The sequence below is a fragment of the Palaemon carinicauda genome, chromosome 2 (assembly GCF_036898095.1).
Source record: "Palaemon carinicauda isolate YSFRI2023 chromosome 2, ASM3689809v2, whole genome shotgun sequence".
In the NCBI taxonomy this organism is placed as follows: domain Eukaryota; kingdom Metazoa; phylum Arthropoda; class Malacostraca; order Decapoda; family Palaemonidae; genus Palaemon; species Palaemon carinicauda.
In genome coordinates this window covers 29,366,818-29,390,694 of record NC_090726.1, presented here as the reverse complement: position 1 = coordinate 29,390,694, position 23,877 = coordinate 29,366,818, and the positions used below count along the sequence as shown (strand labels likewise).

At 39.2% G+C, this 23,877-nt stretch overlaps 1 protein-coding gene across 1 annotated transcript in view; it reads left to right on the top strand.

Moving 5' to 3' along the window:
• Positions 1 to 23,877, top strand: part of LOC137623353 (TBC1 domain family member 25) — an 89,725-nt gene that overhangs the window by 55,662 nt on the left and 10,186 nt on the right. Inside the window, exons 5-9 of the mRNA XM_068354186.1 lie at positions 3,790 to 3,983; positions 4,315 to 4,456; positions 10,658 to 10,788; positions 11,397 to 11,634; positions 21,880 to 22,023. Of these exons, the coding sequence (XP_068210287.1) occupies positions 3,790 to 3,983; positions 4,315 to 4,456; positions 10,658 to 10,788; positions 11,397 to 11,634; positions 21,880 to 22,023 (849 nt within the window). The remainder of the gene's footprint in view (positions 1 to 3,789; positions 3,984 to 4,314; positions 4,457 to 10,657; positions 10,789 to 11,396; positions 11,635 to 21,879; positions 22,024 to 23,877) is intronic.

Genomic DNA, 23,877 nt, shown 5'->3' with positions numbered 1-23,877 from the left:
CAAATGGACTATGGATCTGACCAAGGAACTGGGCCTCCTGGTCAATTTTGAGGAGTCTCAGCTCGTTCCATCCCAGACCATTGTCTCCTTGGGTATGGATCTTCAGAGTCGAGCTTTTCGGACTTGTCCGTCGGCCCCAAGGATCTTCCAAGCCCTAGAATGCATCCAGAGCATGCTGAGAAGGAACCGATGCTTAGTCAGGCAGTGGATGAGTCTAACAGGGACACTTTCATCGCTGGCCCTGTTCATCGAGTTAGGGAGACTCCACCTCCGCCCCCCTTCAGTATCATCTAGCTGCTCACTGGATAAAGGACATGACGCTAGAGACGGGCTCAGTTCCTGTTTCCGAAGAGATGAGGTCTACTCTAACGTGGTGGAAGAACAGCATTCTTCTCAAGGAAGGTCTACCATTGGCTGTTCAGACCCCCGACCACCGTCTCTTCTCGGACGCATCGGACACGGGCTGGGGTGCGACACTGGACGGACAGGAATGCTCGGGAACATGGAATCAGGAGCAAAGGACACTTCACATCTATTGCAAGGAGTTGTTGGTAGTTCATCTGGCCTTGATAAACTTCAAGTCCCTCCAGCTTAACAAGGTGGTGGAGGTGAACTCCGACTACACCACAGCCTTGGCTTACATCTCCAAGCAGGGAGGGACTCATTCGAGGAAGTTGTTCGAGATCGCAAGGGACCTCCTCATTTGGTCAAAAGATCGAAAGCTCACGCTGGTAACGAGGCTCATTCAGGGCGATATGAATGTCATGGCAGATCGCCTCAGCCGGAAGGGTCAGGTCTTCCCCACAGAGTGGACCCTTCACAAGAATGTTTGCAGCAGACTTTGGGCCCTGTGGGGTCAGCCAACCATAGATCTATTCGCTACCTCGATGACCAAGAGGCTCCTCTTGTATTGTTCTCCGATTCCAGACCCAGCAGCAGTTCGCGTGGATGCCTTTCTGCTGGATTGGTCCCATCTCGACCTGTATGCATTCCCGCCGTTCAAGATTGTCAACAGGGTACTTCAGAAGTTCGCCTCTCACAAAGGGACACGGCTGACGTTGGTTGCTCCCCTCTGGCCCGCGAGAGAATGGTTCACCGAGGTACTGCAATGGCTGGTCGACGTTCCCAGGACTCTTCCTCCTAGCTTGGACCTTCTGCGTCAACCTCACGTAAAGAAGGTACACCCAAACCTCCACGCTCTTCGTCTGACTGCCTTCAGACTATCGAAAGACTCTCAAGAGCTAGAGGCTTTTCGAAGGAGGCAGCCAGAGCGATTGCCAGAGCAAGGACGACATCCACTCTCAGAGTCTATCAGTCTTTATGGGAAGTCTTCCGAAGCTGGTGCAAGGCCAATGCAGTTTCCTCAACCAGTACCACTGTAACCCAGATTGCTGACTTCCTGTTACATCTAAGGAACGTAAGATCCCTATCAGCTCCTACGATCAAGGGTTACAGAAGTATGTTGGCAGCGGTTTTCCGCCACAGAGGCTTGGATCTTTCCTCCAACAAAGATCTACAGGACCTCCTTAGGTCTTTTGAGACCTCAAAGGAACGTCGGTTGTCCACTCCAGGCTGGAATCTAGACGTGGTCCTAAGGTTCCTAATGTCATCAGGATTTGAACCGCTCCAATCAGCCTCTTTTAAGGACCTCACATTAAAAACTCTTTTCCTCGTGTGCTTAGCAACAGGTAAAAGAGTAAGTGAGATCCACGCCTTCAGCAGGAACATAGGTTTCACATCTGAAACGGCTACATGTTCCTTGCAGCTCGGTTTTTTGGCTAAAAACGAGCTTCCTTCCCGTCCTTGGCCTAAGTCGTTCGAGATCCCAAGCCTGTCCAACATGGTGGGGAACGAACTGGAGAGAGTACTTTGCCCAGTTAGAGCTCTTAAGTACTATCTAAGAAGGTCAAAACCATTACGAGGACAATCAGAAGCCTTATGGTGTGCTATCAAGAAGCCTTCTCTACCAATGTCTAAGAACTCAGTTTCTTACTACATCAGGCTTCTGATTAGAGAAGCAAATTCTCATCTGAAGGAAGAAGACCTTGCTTTGCTGAAGGTAAGGACACATGAAGTGAGAGCTGTGGCTACTTCAGTGGCCTTCAAACAGAACCGTTCTCTGCAGAGTGTTATGGATGCAACCTATTGGAGAAGCAAGTCAGTGTTCGCATCATTCTATCTCAAAGATGTCCAGTCTCTTTACGAGTACTGCTACACCCTGGGTCCATTCGTAGCAACGAATGCAGTAGTAGGCGAGGGCTCAGCCACTACATTCCCATAATCCCATAACTTTTTAACCTTTCTCTTGAATACTTTTTATGGGTTGTACGGTCGGCTAAGAAGCCTTCCACATCCTTGTTGATTTGGCGGGTGGTCAATTCTTTCTTGAGAAGCGCCAAGGTTAAAGGTTGTGATGAGGTCCTTTAGTATGGGTTGCAGCCCTGTATACTTTAGCACCTTTGAGTTGATTCAGCCTCCCAAGAGGAACGCTGCGCTCAGTAAGGAAGACGATCTTATTAAAGGCAGAGTAACGGTTCAAGTCGACTTCCTTACCAGGTACTTATTATTTCATTGTTATTGTGGATAACTGATTATATGAAATACGGGATACTTAGCTATCCTTTAGTCTTGTACACTGGTTTTTCACCCACCCCCCTGGGTGTGAATCAGCTACATGATTATCGGGTAAGTTTAATATTGAAAAATGTTATTTTTATTAATAAAATAAATTTTTGAATATACTTACCCGATAATCATGATTTAATCGACCCTCCCTTCCTCCCCATAGAGAACCAGTGGACCGAGGAATAATTGAGGAGGTGTCAACAAGAAGTACTTGAGTACCTGGCCACAGGTGGCGCTGGTAATTACACCCCCTTCTAGTATTGTGATAGCTGGCGTATCCCTCCATAGAATTCTGTCGGGCAACGGAGTTGACAGCTACATGATTATCGGGTAAGTATATTCAAAAATTTATTTTATTAATAAAAATAACATATTATTATTAGTTGCCAAGCTACAACCCTAGTTGGAAAAGCAAGATGCTATAAGCCCAGGGTCCCCAACAGGGAAAATAGCCTTGTGAGGAAAGGAAATAAAGAAAAAGAAAATATTTTAAGAACAGTAACAACATTGAAATAAATGTTTCATATATAAGCTTTGAAAAATTTAACAAAAGCAGAGGAAGAGAGATTAGATAGTATAGTGTGCCTGAGTATACCCTCAAGCTAAAGAACTCTAACCCAAGACAATGGAAGACCATGGTACAGAGGCTATGGCACTACCCAAGATTAGATAACAATGGTTTGATTTTGGAGTGTCCTCCTAGAAGAGCTGCATACCATAGCTAAAGAATCTCTTCTACCCTTACTAAGAGGAAAGTAATCACTGGCCTATTACAGTACAGAAGTTAACCCCTTGGGTGAAGAAGAATTGTTTGGTAATCTCAGTGTTGTCAGGTGTATGAGGACAGAGGAGAATCTGTAAAGAATAGGCCAGACTATTCAGTGTATGAGTAGGCAAAGGGAAAGAACCATAACCAGAGAATGATCCAGTGTACTATTGTCTGGCCAGTCAAAGGACCCCATAACTCTCTAGCGGTAGAGAGGATTTTGATATAAAATCCTTTAAGAGTATTCCATTGATTTTTATATAGGAATCAGACTTTACCACCATACAGTACTTTGATTGCATGAGACTAAGTACAGTGTAGTTATTTTTTAATTTTAATTTTTTACCACTGTAGTTTCAAGTCATAGCAATCTTCAGAAATTTTTTTAATTTTTGCAGATGGAAAAGACGCTTTCTATAGTCCAGAAAGCTCTAAGTTGGAATGATGAAGCAGATGAAGCCTCTCTTAGACCTCCAAGACCTCCATTGACAGATTCTGAATTTCAGAAGATGTTAGATAGGGTCGGACAACTTTCTCACCCCAAAGAATTGAGGTTGTGCGTTTACCTTGGGGGCCTCGAACCTTCTCTAAGGTTAGTTGGATTTCTATTTTCTTGTCTTAGATTCTTGTAATATGCAATACCTGTTTAATTTGTCTAAACTTTTTTGATAATTGATATTTTATTAATTCAATTAGTAAGTAAAGAAGTAAAATAATTTTGTTAAGAAATTCCTATAATGGAAACTTTCGAAACTGTAAATAATATTTTCACACTGCTCTCCAGATGTGTGAATTAACTTGCTATTTTAGTTAAAGATTTTGTATTCATTGGTATTTTGTATTTTGCTTTCATCTCTACACAGCACTTTAATAGTAGCTCAATGGAATTTTATTGAAGATACATTTGATTTTTTCTTCAATAGGAAAGTAGTATGGAAACACTTACTAAATGTCTACCCAGAGGGCCTGACTGGTCGAGAAAGATTGGACTACATGAAGAAGAAGACTCAAGAGTATGAGTCATTGAAACTTGTCTGGCAAGACTATATAAATGATCCTGACAAGGTACAATTTCCTTACTTGTCTCAGCTTTAAGATAAATTGTAGTGATAACAAATTTCTTTTGCATAGCAAATTTCTCTTGTCTATTTATTATTATTATTATTATTATAATATTATTGTTGTTATTATTATTATTAATTGCTAAGCTACTACCCTAGTTGGAAAAGCAGGATGCTATAAGCGTAAGGGCTCCAACAGGAAAAATAGCCCAGTGAGGAAAGGAAATGAGGAAATGAATAATAAAATAAATCTTTCATATATAAACTATAAAAACTTTAAAAACCAAGAGGAAGAGAAATAAGATAGAATAGTGGGCCTGAGTGTACCCTCAAGCAAGAGAACTCTACCCAAGAAAGTGGAAGACCATGGTACTGTACATAGGCTATGGCACTACCCAAGACTAGAGAACAATGGTTTGATTTTGGAGTGTCCTTCTCCTAGAAGAGCTGCTTACCATGACTAAAGAATCCCTTTTATTCTTACCAAGAGGAAAGTAGCCACTGAACAATTTCAGTACAGTAGTTAACCCCTTGTCATTTACTTTACTTCCTGGATCAGAGTTGATACCTATGGTTTAGGTCTAGGGCTTAGAGCAGTAATAATTGTTTGGGGATCAGAGGAATGGTGATTATTTAAGGATCATTTTAGTTGTAATTGGTTAGGGATCAGAACAGTGGTAATTGTCTAGAATACAGTTTTACGAGTTGTGGTGGTGTTTAGATAGTAGTTTAAGGTATGTAATAAAATTCCTTCTAAAATTGAGGGAGTTTTACAATGAAAATGTAGTTCTTGACAATCTTGGACAAATCCCTGGAAGATGAATTTGTAGAGAAAATTACCAATTTGTTCCTTCACGAATACAAACGTATTTCCTTGAAAAGGAGTGTGATTCAGTGAAGCTGGAACTCATCTGTTAAGATTAATAATGAGGTGCAAGTACAGTAGAACCTTACAGTAATAGACATGGTTATAATGGGTTTTGGATATAATGGACTCAATCCAGATAACCAGAGTAGTGTTCCATTTTCAAAGGTCACATGAGAAGAAGCAGACATCATGGTTTGAGTTGTACCTTATTATTGGTATACCTTCGTAATAAATAGCCTATTCGAGGAATAAGTCTATATCAATGAAATGAACATTTTTCTATACGACCCGATGTGATAACATGTAAATACACTTGGGTGATTTCAAGGTATTGCTCTCGAGGATATGCTCACATATAAATAACAAATCGTTTTCATTATATATGTAAAGCTGATGTGTATTGCAAATTTTTTACTCACTGTATCCTTTTGAAATTGAAAATAGAATAAGTGAAACGGTTTCATATCATGTTTTTCATACATACGGCAGCTAAAAGGAAACCTACTGCTTAGCTACTTTCATTGCTAAAAACAATGGATGAACAAACAAATTAAGGCGTTTACATATCCAGTTGATACGTAAGGACATTAAAAGCTTTTAGTAAACTGTATGTAAACTTTGGTAATCTATGATATTTGTGCAGTATTTATTTTAAGATGTTTTAAATAAGTTTGTAAATTACATATGTGATTCCAGCTGAGGAAATTTAAACATCGTCATCTGATTTTTTTTGTCAGTTATTTCAGGCTAGGCTACCCCTATCAAGGGTGTGCACACATAGAAATAAAAAGTATTTAAACCTACTTATATTAAGTATCGTTAGTCATCTCTAGTATGTATAAATGAGTTCGTTTGTTTTTTCATTGTGGTTGTCAATGAAACATAATTTAACAAAATGGTTCCTCTTTTGGTATTTTATGTAGAAAAAATATAATACGTATAGAATTGGCTTTCCTTTTTTTTTTTTTTATTTCTAAGGATACAGTAAGTATAAGAAAGCAAAATTTTTAATAACATCCTTACGTAACGAAAACCTAACCTATACACAGATGGTTTAGTAATTTAGCAGTAGTCTTATACTAGATAAGTAATTGAGGTGAATTTAACTGAAATTTGCTTTAAATTTTGACCTCATTTAATCTAAGGATAATCTTAGACGCAGACATATATGGTATTTACACTTATTAACTTATTTACATACACTATAATATTCTGGTATAATTTTTTTACAATTTTTTTCGATTTTAATAGTTGGGCAAGAGTATTAGTAGTTCCCATATTACTAGCTAGTGCTCTCCGGCACTGTATTCAGTTTGTTTTGGTCTGGCGCATGCTTGAAGTTATCTTTGTTTTCGCGAGTTTTATTTAATTTGCATTCCTTATTTACATTACGTTATTTCCATGATTTTCATGTTATTCACATTCTTTAATTATGTCATCCATGAGTTAAAACAAAAGCGTGTTAATCTCAGCTGCTCGTATTAATGTTACCAAAGATGTTGGGCATACTGTATATAGGCCTGTAGCCTATACAGTTTGGTATAATTTTACTTGATTTTATGCTTTGGGAAATATATTGTGGCGACAACGGTCTATCAGCGATAATTGACACCCCTTCCCCATATTAGTCCATTATTTGGAGGTTCAACTGTAGTTACTGTCATGTAGAGGGTAAGCCCCACTCCTAGTACTATCATGTGGTGGGTAAGCCCCACCCCCAACAGTACACTGAGCAGCCACTTTGATTTCAGTTGCTGAGCAGTATTAACATACTTTCTGCATCTCTTGACTTGGCTTTATTAATTTTTTCTCTTTTCAATATGTGTAAGCTGTTTGGCATGTGATACTGAATTTGTCACGGAACAAGGATCACCTACTTCTCATCGCTCAATATCTTCGCCAAAGGGTCTGCCTATGCACCCATATCTTCTGGCTAAGAAACATCCATCTCCCAGGTGTTCCATTCCTGCTTGTGGGAAGGACCTTGCTTCACATTATAGCTATGTGTCAAGGAGGGAAACATCCCATGGATGCTCTGAGGCCTCAACCGAACGTTGCCAAAATAAGCATCATTGCAGAAACTTCTCAACCTCCATCTGTGGGCTGCCCAGGGATACATCTGTCAACAGATCGCCCTCTTGTTTAAAGGTTTCTCAAGTCTGGCAGAGGTAAAGGAAAAGGAAATTCCCTATAGATTGACTATATACTGTATACATATGATCAGCACCCAAGCACCAAGTAGCACTTTCATCTCTGCAAGCATTCCAACAGTACCTGATAGGTCACTAGGTAGCATTGATGAATAACAATATAACTATAGTGATTTACGTCAACAAGCAATGAGGTACTGCTTCACGACACCTCTACAAATTTTCGAAGCAGTTACTGGAAGGGGCACTCAATAATGCAGTAGAACTGTCTGCATGATTCATTCTGGGCAAGAGGAACGTAATGGCTGACAAGCTCAGTCACCAGGAACATATTGTAAGAGCGAATTGGTCACATCACCGTCTAGTAGCAGAGAAGCTTTTGACTTTGTGGTGTTCTTTGTCAATAAAGTTTGTCACTCACCTCAATAAAAACTTCTCAGTTTTCTGCTTTCCAGCAGTGGACCCATCAGCAGCTTTAGAGGATGCCTTTCCAGGTCCATTAGGCAATATAAATGACCATGTTTTTTGACAGATTTGAAGATAACCAAGTTTTGGTGACCCCGAATCCCTGAATACCCCAAATTGCTACATGCCGAATGGTACCCAGATCTGCTAATCTTCCTCTTCAAGGCATTGATAGAACTACCCCTGTGGCCCAACCTCTCTCCCACTTCAGTGGTGGAGAGTATCTAGCAACTCCTTTTAGCGATAGGCTTTTCGAGAGGCCGTACTCTGGAGAGTCTGGATACCTGCATAGGTCCTCTAAATCCATCTTCCAAGGAAAGTGGGACATCTTCTGTGACTGGTTTTGCAGAAGGGCTACTTCTTCAGTCAGAGTCAGTCTGTAAGTAATACTGCAGCTAACTCTTTCATCTATCTCCGTTGGAGGAAACTCCTCTCAGTCTCAGCAGTAAAAGGCTATCTCTCAGCATAGGAACTGTCTATGTTCATGAGGAGCTTTGAACAGTCATGTCCTCCCAGGGAACTTAAATCACCACTGTGGGACTTCACCCAAGTTCTCATGTCCCTCAAGAGGGCCTCTTATGAACTGTTCATGGGTACTGAGGGTAAAGTAAGTTACAAAGTGAGAAAAACGAGGAGAAAGGTTAACTATGTTCGTCTCAGAACCGTAACTTGGTAAAATCCAGAATAATTGAGAGGAAAAATATGTTTAGAAATATGTATTGCAATTTTATTATAAAACCTAGAATTTATTCTTGGAATTTAGTCAAATTCTTTTGTGTTGAACTCTTTGAACTCTTCTTTAATCATCTTGCCCTCCGGATGTTGATATATTTTCAGAAATATGTACAGTATTAGAATTTTATTATAAAAAATAGAATTTGATAGCCTAAGATTTATTCTTGGTTTTTACTCAAATTCTGTTGTGTTGAACTCTGAACTCTTCTTTAATCATATTGCCCTCCAGATGTTGATATCTTTGCTGCTATCATGATAAGTAATTAAGAGAGAAGAAAGTTTCACAACAAATTAATTAATTAAAGTTAACCTTCATTCATAAGGTGACTAGCTGGCAGGATTGTGCATAAATCTTATTAATTCTCAGGTTCAAATCTGTACTCTTCTAATGAAGGTTGTGGAAATTCTCCAAGGTTCAGTATTATACCTTTGTATTATAGGATTCATTACATAATGGGTAACATCAGACTTTAAAACCAGATGGAGAAGGTTTTATATTCTTTTCCTTGATATCATAGGGTATTTTTACTTTAAATCTTGAAGATTTCTTAGGTTTTTGGGGGCTTCAAAAGTTTAATGGAAAAATTTTACTAGAATACCCTAATGTATTAGCAGAGGTTATGAGCAGTGGGCTTGGTTACCCTATTCTGGAGGAAGGAAATATTAAGAAATCGTGGTTCTCTAGCCAAGTGATCTTGCATCTCTTGAGAGACCTCAAGCACGAAGACTAAAATTACCTTTTTGAACATGGAGGGTAAAAAAAAACCCCGTAAGATTTTTTCTTCATCACACTTCCGAACTTTTAGTCAAGTCACCAATAAACATGAGAATTTCATGTGTGACTTGAGCTCTGTGTTATTGGAATGGAAGACTCTAGCTACAGGTTTTCTACTTTTAGGCTAACCCATTCATTTCCATTGTCTTCCAATTCTCTTTTAATTGTATAGGTACATGACAGTGTATTAGGTTCTAGGTATTCCGTCAATTAGCTTAAAAGTCTCATCTCTGACAGACATTTACTTATATCATCAAGGCTTTCACAGTTAAGTCAGTACTTGAGTCTTAAGATTAGGATGATATGAACACTATTGGTACCCAATTTTTCCAAGCGGAGGACAGGAACCTGAGGTTTCTTATGCAAAAGTTTCTACAGATAATGCCCCTTTTGTCAACCTAATGTTTCTGTGATATTCATCTCACACTCTTGGGAAACTTTGTCACTTGCAATTGGTTCAGGATTATTTATTAGCTGACTTGAACTCCTTGAGCTGTGGTAGGTACCATGTTTACAGATGCAGGTTACTTACAGGGTAAGAACAATGTATTAACTATTCGGAGTTAAACGTGTTCTTTGTAGATCTTCAAGTTCACACTGAATTGTTAGAGGCAAGAAAATATGAATATGATAGGTGACTTAATCCCTGTAATGTACCTATAAAATCAAGGGTAACAAAAGGGTGGCGCTCATCTCCAGCCAGCTGTCATAATTTTTGTCAAGACGAAAGCCCTAAAACTATGTAAAAGTGAGTCTCTTGGGATTCTTTTATCTCAGAATGTGTGAAGCACAAGCAAACCGATAAACGTGAAAACAATCCCGAGTCCTTCTTTATACAACTTTCTCTTAATTAACTGTTTTACCATCTTTTGTGCTAGGTGGCAAGTTTTATGATATATCCTTACTTTTCTTTTGTCAATGAAGTGTTTTTATATAAACTTGTGGTCTAGGTTATATGACACTATTTCTTAACCATATGTAAATCTATAATATTTTTACTGTGATGACTTGCCTAGATAGAACTGGTTTTGCTTATTGCCTAATATGTAGCTACAAGTGCTGTTATACCATGCTTGTTTGCATTTCTCTTTTAGCTTTGCATTTTGATTTCTGCAAAGTAAACTTTGTATTTTCACAGAAATATATACTAATGATATGATAATTTAATGCATGTTTAGTTTAGTATGCTGAGTTTGTGCTTTTGTGTGACAGATAAGTGAAGAAGTGAAATATGTGACAAATATGGTTTGCAAAGACGTCTTGCGCACGGACAGGCACCATCCGTACTTCAGTGGAGCTGACGATAACAATAATGTGCAGAGCTTGTATAATATTTTAACCACGTGAGTGTTAAGACATTAGCTATCTCTTGGCCAATCATAGATGCTGTTTTACTTAATATTTCCTTGTGATGCTATGGGTTTGTAAGTTTAAATAGCTGGCATAAAATCACTGTTCTTGCATATATACAATACTGTAATATTGCACTTTCGGGAAATATGAATTAACATGGTTTATTACTTCTGTTTAAAAACAGCTTAGGTGAAAGTTTTTTTGGGTGGTCATTTTTTAGTGTATAAGAATATTCTATTTAACAATTAACCCATTGTAGTATAAAAATTCTTATCCTAATGTTCTAGTCTATCAAGGGATTCACAGTAGTAGCCTACAACACATCATAAAACACCCTTAAAAGGCCATAAAATGATAAGAAAATCAGTGATTTTTAATGTAACTGGAAACATCATCACTATATCAAGTAGTTAATATCCAGCTTGATTGAACGTAGCCTTACACAAAAATAAGCAATAAAAATACAAGTTTATATACAGTAGGGTATTTTATAATGTCCAATCTTCTATAAGAGGTTATTAGACTTTTATGCGTACTATTAATTATACAGTACTAAATTTGTATTATTCAGGTGCAAACCTCCTTCTCTTTTATGCAGATATGCATTAAATCATCCGTCAGTTGGTTATTGCCAAGGAATGAGTGACCTGGCGTCTCCTTTGCTTGTCACAATGCGAGATGAAGCTCAAGCTTACGTTTGCTTCTGTGCCTTAATGGCACGCGTTCACTCGAACTTTCACATCGATGGCGATGCCATGACCCTGAAGTTTCAGCACCTCACCGAGGCACTAATTTTTTACGACTTGGAATACTTCACATATCTTCAGCTTCACCAGGTGAAGTTTATTATGGAAAGAAGGTCTTTAAGCTATTATAGATAGTGTTCCAGTACTTTTTTGTTTTTTTGTTAATCTGTTTAGTGATGATTAATGTCTTGCACACAGGTCTTCTGAATGGTAAGCACAGTGTACCTAGAATACTTATGTATTTTTTAGGATATTGTACCTTAAGAAATATTTAGTACTGTCAGGCCTCTGTCATCACAGTTTTGATGCCATAATCCATATACAGTAATCCCTTACGAAATCAGAGTTCGCCTATTGTTCCCTCATTACATTGTGGATTTATGGTTACTGTACATGTAAATCTATTTTGCAGACTCCTCTTTATATCACAAGTTTTTGTGGGTAGATAAGTTTTATATTTTTCAGATTTAAATAATTTTTTTTTAAAAGTAGTCCTTTATAGGCCTAAAGAATAAAAAGGTAAATTACTGTGATACTGTATACAGGTATTGCTCGACTTACGACCTATGTGACATACGACTATTCGACTTTACGACAATTTTTTAGGGTGATGACGTCACAAGTTTATCGGAAATAGGACGAATATTTCCTTGAAAATAATCTATTTTCTTGTATACATATAAACTGATTTATCTTGGTAAATTATTATTTTCTTTTATTGTTAATATTCAGTATTTATTTTCAGTTAAAAATACATCAAGAAAAGTTTTAATATCTGTCGAGTTCATATTATGTCTGGTGACGTCACATCACCATCGTATAGCGTCCGGGCAATACAGTGATTTCCTTCCAATAGGCTAACGATTAATATTAGTATTTCCATTATCGAAATATTAAATAACGATACAAAGTATTTTGAGGGTCTGTCTCGGTTGTCATGAGTACTACGTAGCGTAAATTTAACTGTACGCTACTTTTTTAATCTCTGATAATGGATCGATGTTTATCTAAAGAAAATATACTTTTAGGGCAAATATTTTCTTGAAAATAATATATTTCCTTTTACATTATAAAAATAAAATACTTTTGTTTGTTAAGTTAGTATTTTCTTTTCATTTCTTGCGAGAAACAAAGAAAATGAATTTACATATTTTGCAAGTCATTCTTCGTAGAGATTACTGTACGTCACGTGACTTGTGACGTCATGTATCTGGCGGAAGCGCGCTGACAAACTGAATGATTTCCTTTCATTGTTACCGAGTAATCTTATTACAGCATTCCCATCATCGAAACACCCAGAAACGATATCAAGTGTTTTAGTGGTCTGTATCATTAGTTATAAGATTAGTACAACTTACCGTAAATGTAAGAAAAAAAGTCTGATGACGTCATATTTCTGGCGGAAGGCGAGAGGCAAATCAAGTGATTTCCTTCCGATGCGTTACTATTCCCATAATCGAAACATGGAATAATGATATATAGAATTTTTTAATAATTTAAAACAAAAAAAATATGAAGATACAACTGAATTAAAAACAAAATACAGAGAGAGAGAGAGAGAGAGAGAGAGAGAGAGAGAGAGAGAGAGAGAGAGAGAGAGAGAGAGAGAGAGCGTATTCCTTTTATAACTAATAATAAGGTCTATAAACGAACTGTATGGAAAATGTGATACCCTATAACATATTGGCGCTGATGTAATATGCATTATGAAGAAATTTCGAATGTCAAGAAAATTATATAAATCAGTGTTATTCGCACTATATGTATGTGCTCATAATAGTAATACGGCAGCGTGACCTTGAGATCAGCTGATGCCAACCGAAAGTAAATTAAAAGTATTTGTTGATTATTGATATGCTCAAGAAATTTAAAAATGAAATATAAACGTTCTTTAATAAACCACAATTAAACACAGTTATGTCTAATGAAATATAAAGGCTTAATATTGAACTACAATACTGTATGAAGCTTTAAAAATGAACTACCCATATGTGATTGCGAGAGCGAGCACACACACACACACAGAAAGAGCTACAACGATTTCGCATTATACCTAATGATTAGACGAACTGTATGGAAACTGATTTCCTGTAACATATTGGCGTTGATGTAATATTCATCATGAAGATATTTCTAATAAGTTAAGAAATGATAAAAAAAATATGCCATACGTATGTACGCCATATTTTGATACGGTAGGTAGCGGCACTTTCAGATCAGCTGATCATAACCAAAGGTAAACAAAATTTTCAGTACTCGATTGTAAAATGCTTCCAAAATTGATGAATAGAATACAATAATGCATTTATAGAGCATATGATATCCTATGAAACAAGAAAATGGAATAATGATAGACAGTAAGAAAATATTGACAAAATATGATCCAGATGATTGCCGAATCATAACGTATCAAAATAAATCTACGGAAACTTCACTTTTCTAGTTCGACATACGGCCAACTCGACTTACGACTCATCTCTCGGTCCCTATCTCGGTCGTAAGTCGAGCAATACCTGTACTTGTATAACTAGCGATCTTGCATATTGTGAGACTCAAATTTTCACCCCCCAAAAAAATATCTTGTATATCATGCAAGTTCTCTTTCTGAGACCAGATATATAAACTAACTTCTTTTTCTCCACCTCTTTATCCCAACTTCTAGTTCTCTAAGCTAAAAAAGCAAAAGAGAACGATAAAAGCATTGAAAGTATTGGTTGTAATTCGTCTGGCTATAAACAACCAAACGAAAAACAGCTATTTTGCTATGAACACCTGATATTAAACAATTAACAATAGTTTTAACATTGGACGTAAAGTAGAACATAACATATATTATTACATTATACCTATTTTGGTAAGTAAAAAGGTAAGCCAAATTGCAAAAGCTACCTAAATAATAGGGAAAAAGGAATTACCATAATGTAAGCTTTGTAATCAAGCACTGTAAAGCTAAAATCTATAAAATTATCATGTATTGGCAACAGGGATGAAACACCCTTAAATTTGGATATCCTTTGGTCAGATCTTGTGGACTTGGTCCTGGACTGGGTGTATGATCAGATCTGCGTGGCCAAGAATTCATCGTTCTAACAGGTCAAGCAAGATCTTGCCATGTGCACTCTCCAGGCAGCGAAGGTTCTAAACGCTGGAGAATACTTTGTTACACATCTGCAGGTTGAGCCGTCAGTGTGTGCTCTAGAAAGCACCTCTATTTTTTCCCCTGTGTTACAGTGTACCAGTTCAAGACTATGCTTTGGACTGCGTGTGAATCCCTAGGTGATCACTCGAGTGTTCACCCTAGTCTAGTAGCTACTTGAGCCCACTCGCGAGGGATACGTCTGGTGATGTGTCCTGACGATTGGTTAATCCTAGCCTCCTCACAGTGGCAGTTGCTTCAGGATCTAGATTGAATTCTTGCATTTGGCCACAATTTGGGATTGTGGTAAACCAGGAAAAATCAAATCTCATACTCAAGGAGAGGTTCAAGTACCTGAGCATGTTGATAGGCACGGCAGCAGCAAGAGTCTTTCCAACAGACGATGGCATCAGCAGTCTCAGGGAGGTGGGGCTACCTTTTTGGCAAAGACCAAAGTTCCAGATTAGTGCTGGCAATGTCTTCTTGGTCACCTTTAATCATTGGAGAAGGTAGTTCCTTATGGCCTTCTCCACCAAAGATCTCTTCAATGGTCTCTCAAGGATCACTGGTCAGCCAACAGGGATCCTTTGTTCCTTCCTACTCCATTGGGTCAAGAGGCTCGGGGGATCTGACTTGCTGGCTTGATGAGGAGAGCCTCACCAGGGGAGTCCATCTCGACTCTCTCCCTTTGGACATGCTTTTGATCTTAAGGGCATTGAAGGAATGGTGGAAAACACATCTAGAAAACCTGGTCTTCTCATCTCAGGGTTATGGACCGAAGAAGAGAGGCATCTGCACATCAACGTCCTAGAGATGCAAGCAGCCCTCCTAGGGTTGCAAGCATTCCAAAAACATTTGAGGAGGCGCTCAGTAGCAGGAGGTCCACGGGTACAACGGTATTGAGCTATGGCGATTCACCGTTAAGAATAAGCTCCGATAAGGTACAGTACTTAAAAAATCAGCATAACTCCGTTTCGAGTAACAATGTTTGGTTTGTTAATACGACAAACTACTTGCCAATGCGGAGAACAGCTAATGCTGTTGCCTGACTGCATAGTAGTGCATTATGTATTACTTTAGCATCGGTTCGCCGTCTTAGCTTACATTACACATTCAGGATTTTGGTGTTACTTTTTTTTTGTGCCTTTTTTTTTTATGCCTTTATTTGCTTTGCGTCATCTCTGGAATGCATTTGAGAGACATTTGTGATGGCAGTGCATCCAAAAAGAGGAAACCAATTATGGTGGAAATTGAAGTGGACGTGGTGAAGCTAAACGATAAAGGGGAAAACCCTATGTTCATAGGTTGTGCGTTAGGCCTTAGTTGTTCTACAGTTGCGACTATCATCAAGGATAAACTTTGCATCGTTGAGCATGTGAAAGGATCTGCTCCTACAAAGTCGCTGATTATTACAAAACAATGCAGTGGTCTCATGACTGTAGATAGAGAGGTTATTAGTGCTCTGATTGGAGGACCGGAATCAGTAGCGTATTCCAGTGAGCCTTATGGTGAATCAGGAAATAAGACCTTAAAAGGTAAAGAGGGGGAGTGAAAGTGATTAGTTTGTGGCTAGTACGGGTGGCTTATGAGATTTAAGGCTTGTGCCTATTTGCATAACTTTGAAGTGCAAGGTGAAGCTGCCAGTGCTGTTGGTGACCTAATTAATGAATTGGCTGAGATTATTAGCGAAGGTGGTTTTTGTGCTGAACAAGTCTTCAATATGGATGAAACAGGCTGATTTTGGAAGCGTATGCCGAACTAGATCTACATTGCTAAGGAGAAGATTGCACCAGAACACTAAGTTGGCAAAGAGAGACTGACTTTGCATCTTGGGGATAATGCTTCTGGTGACTGTAAGCTGAAGCCTATGCTTGTGTATCAGACTGAGAACTCCAGGGCAATCAAGGGGATTTGAAGGTCAGTTACCCAATGATCCCATCATCTGGAAGTCTAATAGGAAGGCATGGGTGACCCTCTTGTTAATTTGAGGACAGTCTTTTCAACCACTTTTTGCCTGAGGTTGAGCAGTATTTTGTTGAGAAGGGTCTAACCTTTAGATTGCTTGATAATGCCCCTGGTCATCCTGCCAACTTAGTTGACTTCCATCCCAATGTCAAGGTGGTTTACTTGCTGCCTAACATTACTTCCCGTTAAACTTACTTCCCTGTTAAACAGCCCATGTACCAAAGGGTAATTACTTCCTTCAAGGCTTATGTGTATGTACAGTACTGTATGTTATGTATATAAATCTGACTTACAATGAAAATTGACTTCCAATGCATCGTAAGAACTTATCTTGTTCGTAACCCAAGGAACTCCTGTATTGATGATCTGCCACAGCACCACCATAGTGGCCTACATCAATGAGCAAGTAGGTATGTATACACCTTTCCGCCTGACCGTTAATCAACAAAATGTTGTTTACGCCAGAACTCAGAATGACTGTAGTGGCTCCCAGATGGCCTCATGCGAAATGGTATCCCTATCTGCTTGCTCATCTAGTCGAGGTCTCAAGAGAACTTCCCGTGGTCCACACTTCACTTCTGTCAGCCGCACTGACAGAAGTACAGTACCACCATGCCATGGAGTCCTTAGCTCTTTACTGGTGGAGACTATCCAGCATCTCCTCTGAGCTAAAGGCTTTTAGCAAGGAACTACAAAGGACATCTCTGGGTATCTCAGGAGATCCTCTACAGTTGTCTACCAGGCTAAGTAGGCCATCTTCTGTGATTGGTGTAGTAGAGGAAATACAGTATTTCTCTAGTCGGAGCAACTCTAGCATAGATTGTGAATTTTCCTTGTCTTCCTTTGCTGGGAGAAGCGCCTCTTGGTCGTGGCTGCCAAAGACTGCTTGGCCTTGAGTATAGTCTTTCAACTGAATGGCTTAGGTCTCTCCTTGTCCTGGGAGTTGTATATTCTTGTGAGGAGCTTTTAGCAGCCTTTGCCACCTCAAGAATCTCGGCCCCTTGGAGTGGGACGTGACCTTGATCCTCAAGGCTCTTATGTATATCCCGTTCGAACCTTTGAGGAGGTCATCAGACAGACATCTGACTCTAAAGACTGTCTTTCTGCGAGCTTGAGCATTGGAAAAGAGTCAACAAGTTGCCCCGTCTCGCTTATGTGGTCATCTATGCTGACTTGTAGGAGATCTCAGTTTTGTGCCAGACTTCATGGACAAGACCCAGAACCTGGTGGCACAAGACCCCAGGTTTGAGTCCTCCATCCCCTCCCTTGGGGAAGCATCAGTTGGTAACCAAAATGAGATGCTCTTGTGTTTCATGATGGCGTTGTAGTTTTATTTGAAAAGAACCCGACATCTCAGGCCTGGGTGTCAAAGACTTCTTTAGCAGTGGCAGGTCCAAGAAAGAACAGTCAAGGAACACGGTCTCTTTCTGACTTAGTGAGACCATACGTAGAGCTTACGCCACAACTGACGAGTCGAGGTGCCTGCCAGGACCAGGGCTCAAGAGGTTAGGGGTATTGACCCAACCCTCGCTTTCAGGAGGAACCTTCCAGTGGGCCATTTATTGAAGGCCTGAGTCTAGAAGAGATTGACTACCTTCACCTTTTACTTGCAGGAGTTTTTTTTAAAGTCCCTTGACACCTTTGTGCTTGGATCTGTGGTGGCTGCTCAAGTTGTTGTATCACCACCCCAGCTCCCATACTAGACAAGGATGCATCTTGTTCTTGAAAACATGTAGATACAAGTCTGGAAAGAATGGTAGCATAACTGATAAACAAAATCTCTAACTAAAGGACTCTTTGTATGGTTAAGAAAAAGTATAAATTACATACATACATATACCAAGGCACTTCCCCCAATTTTGGGGGTTAGCCGACATCAAACAAATGAAACAGAAAAGGGGACCTCTCCTCTCTACGTTCCTCCCAGCCTGACAAGGGACTCGACCGAGTTCGGCTGGTACGGCTAGGGGTGCCACAGCCCACCCTCCCCCGTTATCCATCACAGATGAAGCTTCATAATGCTGAATCCCCTTCTGCTGCTACCTCCTCGGTCTTCCAAGTGACCGGAGGAAGCAGCAGAGCCTACCGGAGCTGCGTCACAATCGCTCGCCATTCATTCCTATTTCTAGCACGCTCTCTTGCCTCTCTCACATCTATCCTATCACCCAGAGCTTCCTTCACTCCATCCATCCACCCAAACCTTGGCCTTCCTCTTGTACTTCTCCCATCAACTCTTGCATTCATCACCTTCTTTAGCAGACAAACATTTTCCATTCTCTCAACATGGCCAAACCACCTCAACACATTCATATCCACTCTAGCTGCTAACTCATTTCTTACACCCATTCTCACCCTCACTACTTCGTTCCTAACCCTATCTACTCGAGATACACCAGCCATACTCCTTGACATTTCATCTCAAACACATTCAATTTCTGTCTCTCCGTCACTTTCATTCCCCACAACTCCAATCCATACATCACAGTTGGTACAATCACTTTCTCATACAGAACTCTCTTTACATTCATGCCCAACCCTCTATTTTTCACTACTCCCTTAACTGCCCCCAACACTTTGCATCCTTCATTCACTCTCTGACGTACATCTGCTTCCACTCCACCATTTGCTGCAACACCAGACCCCAAGTACTTAAACTGATCCACCTCCTTAAGTAACTCTCCATTCAACATGACATTTAACCTCGCACCACCATCCCTTCTCATACATCTCATAACCTTACTCTTACCCACATTAACTCTCAACTTCCTTCTCTCACACACCCTTCCAAATTCTGTCACTAATCGGCCAAGCTTCTCTTCTGTGTCTGCAACCAGTACAGTAGCATCCGCAAACAACAACTGATTTGCCTCCCATTCATGGTCATTCTCGTCTACCAGTTTTAATCCTCGTCCAAGCACTCGAGCATTCACCTCTCTCACCACTCCATCAACATACAAGTTAAACAACCACGGCGACATTACACATCCCTGTCTGAGCCCCACTCTCACCGGACACCAATCGCTCACTTCATTTCCTATTCTAACACATGCTTTACTACCTTTGTAGAAACTTTTCACTGCTTGCAACAACCTTCCACCACATCACATTCCACATTGCTTCCCTATCAACTCTATCATACGCTTTCTCCAGATCCATAAACGCAACATACACCTCCTTATCTTTTGCTAAATATTTCTCGCATATCTGCCTAACTGTAAAAATCTGATTCATACAACCCCTACCTCTTCTAAAACCACCCTGTACTTCTAAGATTGCATTCTCTGTTTTATCCTTAATCCTATTAATCAGTACTCTACCATACACTTTTCCAACTACTTTCACCAACAAACTAATACCCCTTGAATTACAACACTCATGTACATCTCCCTTACCCTTATATAGTGGTACAATACATGCACAAACCCAATCTACTGGTACCATTGACAACACAAAACACATATTAAACAATCTCACCAACCATTCAAGTACAGTTACACCCCCTTCCTTCAACATCTCGGCTCTCACACCTCCATACCAGATGCTTTTCCTACTCTCGTTTCATCTAGTGATCTCCTCACTTCCTCTCTTGTAATCTCTCTCATTTTCATCTCCCATCACCAGCACCTCAACACCTGCAACCGCAATTATATCTGCCTCCCTATTATCCTCAACATTCAGTAAACTCTTAAAATATTCCGCCCAACTTTTCCTTGCCTCCTCCTTTTAACAACCTTCCATTTCCATCTTTCACTGTCTCTTCAATTCTTGAACCAGCCTTCCTTACTCTCTTCACTTCTTTCTAAACTACTACTTATTCTCTTCATATGAAGACCTAATCCCTGACCCCACCTTAGGTCAGCTGCCCTCTTTGCCTCACTTATCTTGGGCTTTACTTCCACATTTTTCTCTCTATATCTTTCATACTTTTTTAAATTACTTAAAAAAAATTCTATTTGTGAAAACAATGTAGTGTAGAGTTTGCAGTGTTAGTTGACTGCCCGTAAGTTGTTAGTTGGTTAAGGGAGTTAAAAGGGTTCACTGACCCTAGGGCATCATTGTTACGTGTTTTATTTTTATTTTAGCAGGGGTCTCTGTTACCTAACTCCCAGCAATGATTGAGGACTGACAGTAATGAATATTAGATGTGTAAGCTTTTTCTTGTGCTAGTTTTGATTTAGTGGTTCTCCTACAAAAACAAATATTAATGCTATATGTCAGTGTGTCAGAATAAAGATCTATTAGAATGAAAGTAGCAATTTGTATGAGTTATTACTGAGCAGACCCAAATTCACCTAACGTTATGATGGCAATTAAATGTAGTTCAACTCCTCACTTATTAATGGAGTTAATTTCCAGGAGGTTTGGTAAAAATCAGTGTTTTTCAAAATGTAAGGTAGCCTTCAGTCTGTATTTTAGGGTATTCTAGTTAATCATACTTCCAATAGTCATTTTTTCATCCTTCATAAATTGTATTTTTGTTTTAAATATTGTAATATTTTATACAATCTATAATTCATTGAAGACCTTTTTAAATCTATCATATCATTAATAGCAATACCTAACCTTAAAGTTTAGCTTTATTAAATTTTTACAAACATTGTTCATACAAGGAAATTTTATTTACCTAATTAGACTCCTTTTACTCAAAACTCTCACAATAAAAACTTGACTTTAACTTATAATTGATTTTTGTACACTGATACAGATAAATGTGAAAATAAAAAAATCATATATATAAAGACTGCAATCAAGTGTTTGGTATATTCTTAAAGATTTCTTTTTATCTTAGATTTTTACCATGAAAAATAGATTTGAGAGAGAGTATGTTTTACTTATGAGTGATTTCCGTCTTTGAAAGTAAATTATATTTTTTGCTTATATATTAACTTATATTAGTAAATTCATGTACTGTTCATCGTAATAATAGTAAGTTCATGTACTGTTCATCGTAGTAATTGATGCTAATTTTTAGGGCAGGTATTTAGTAGCTATTTGTATTTATGCTATGAGGCATATATGGAATAAGGGATTTTGTATACGAAGGGACATAAACATGAAATATTTTGTTTAGTACACTTGTTCATGGTTGTTTTTTCTTATATCAACAAAGATTAAAAATACTATTGTAGAATGTATCTGAAACACCTCCTGGTGTTACATTTAAATGAATGGATGAAAATCAAATATCTTTCTATACATTAATTTTAATCTGTTCTTGAATTGTATATTTGCAGGCTGAAGATCTCCTGTTTTGTTACCGTTGGCTATTGTTGGAATTAAAACGTGAATTTGCCTTTGATGATGCCCTTCACATGCTTGAAGTTTTATGGAGCTCGCTGCCTCCAGATCCTCCACAAGAATCGTTGCCTTTGTTTGAGGTAATGTAGTTACACATATTGTCTGCTTTTCCTACTGTAAATAAGTGGAAAAATTTTAATTCCATTCTTTAAATAGGGATTTGTTTTCAGTGCAAGCTGGAAATGTTGAAAAATCATTAACAAGATAGTTAAAGCAGGGGATGAGCGCAGGCAAAAAGCAATGCCCCCTCACCTTTTGGAAGTTCTTCACTTTTGTTTTCAGACACTATGAATATGGACATACTGTTGCGCCCTTAGTGAACTTTTCTTCTTTCAAGAAATTAATGCTGGCTACTGATTTCTATGAGTGTTAAGCATGAGATTCCTACTTGCTAGGGAAAGGGTGGGCTTTGTAACTAGCTTTTGTTAAACTGTGTGTCGGTCTATGCTTTCTCTGTGCTCTTTTTAAGGGGCATGATTGTTCACAATCATCTCTGTGTTGTGGCCTGTGCAGAAATAGGCATGCCTTGAGGGGTAGGAAGAGAGCTGAGCCTTCTCCAGGATTTGTTTTGACAACTGCCAAGATGACACCGAGTCAGTCATTTGCTTCTTCCGACCTCTCATTAAATGCATCTGGGATCACTGCTTTTGAGTTTATATTCATGGCTCGTTCCCTGAGGAGTATGTTTTAGGTGCAGAGTCCTTGTAGCTAAATCAGTGCATACCACTGATGAGTTTTATCTAAGGAAAGCTTGGGCCTCCTTAGGCCTTTCCAGTATGCCTTCTGAGTTTTTAAGGGAGCAGGTAGCTAAGATTACCTCTCTTCCTATGTCCCTAGTGCTAGTGTCTCCCTTGGAGATGCCAGTGGTGAAAGGCGTGATTAACGTGTCCCCAGTGTCAGTGACTCCTGTGATGTCCCCAGTGATAAACCCCTAGAAAAGCTCTAGCACTTGTAGATGTGATGTCTAAGATTGGGTGTAGGTCGGTCTAGGGGCCGAAAGTGCGTGTTGTCTCTGTGCCGGGTGTTTTCCTGCGCCTCACCCCTATCTCCATTATCCCTGTGTTGCCCCCTTCTCCTGTATCATCGACCCAGTCCATCTGGATTTAGTAGGCTTGCGTCTTCCGTGGATGCCTCTGTTATAGCCAGAATAGTAGAGACTTCAATCTTCTTGATCCCTAATATCTGAAATAAGTAACTGCTTGTAGTGTAACACATTCACTGGAGGAGATGGAGAATGAGTAACATTCTCAAGCTCTGTAGATATCAAAGGCACGTCTACTAAGGCATTATTCTCAGTTTGTATAATAGAAGATGCTAAAGGGTCATGATCACTAGTGGCAATCTTGGCATTGCTATGAAGGGCAGAAGACATACCATTATTAACTCGTGTACAAAGGATTGGCTGTCATCTTTTGTTATTGGAGTTTCGGCAATCTCTAGTAATGAAGGATTAGCCAGGGCGAGTTCAGGGCTAGGAAAAGAATACTTCAGATTCTTTCCTTCTTTCGAGGAAAAAGCTGTTGGTGGGGAATGATCTTGTTTAGCATTCTTCATCCTATGATTGTCATACTTCTACCATTGGGAGGGTGACTCTTCCCTACAAATATCACAAGGGGAATCCATTTCACATCTCTTCCCTCTACATGTAGTACACAAGGGACGGGGATCCATTTCCACACAGCTCATGAAGGTACCACATGGGTGAACATCAAGACTGCTGCAAGTTTGTATAAACACACAAAACAGAGAAAAGGTTCACACAAGCACTGGCGAGGACGGTTTGTTGTCACGACCAAGAGCCGAGTGGCAGCGTATACATTACTATCATCTCACTGAAGCTCTGGTGAGTCCGTGGTGCAACCATAATGTTGCTAGGCCCATAAGAGAATAATTCTTCTATCTGGTTGTAATAAAAGATACGCCGGAGCTGACCC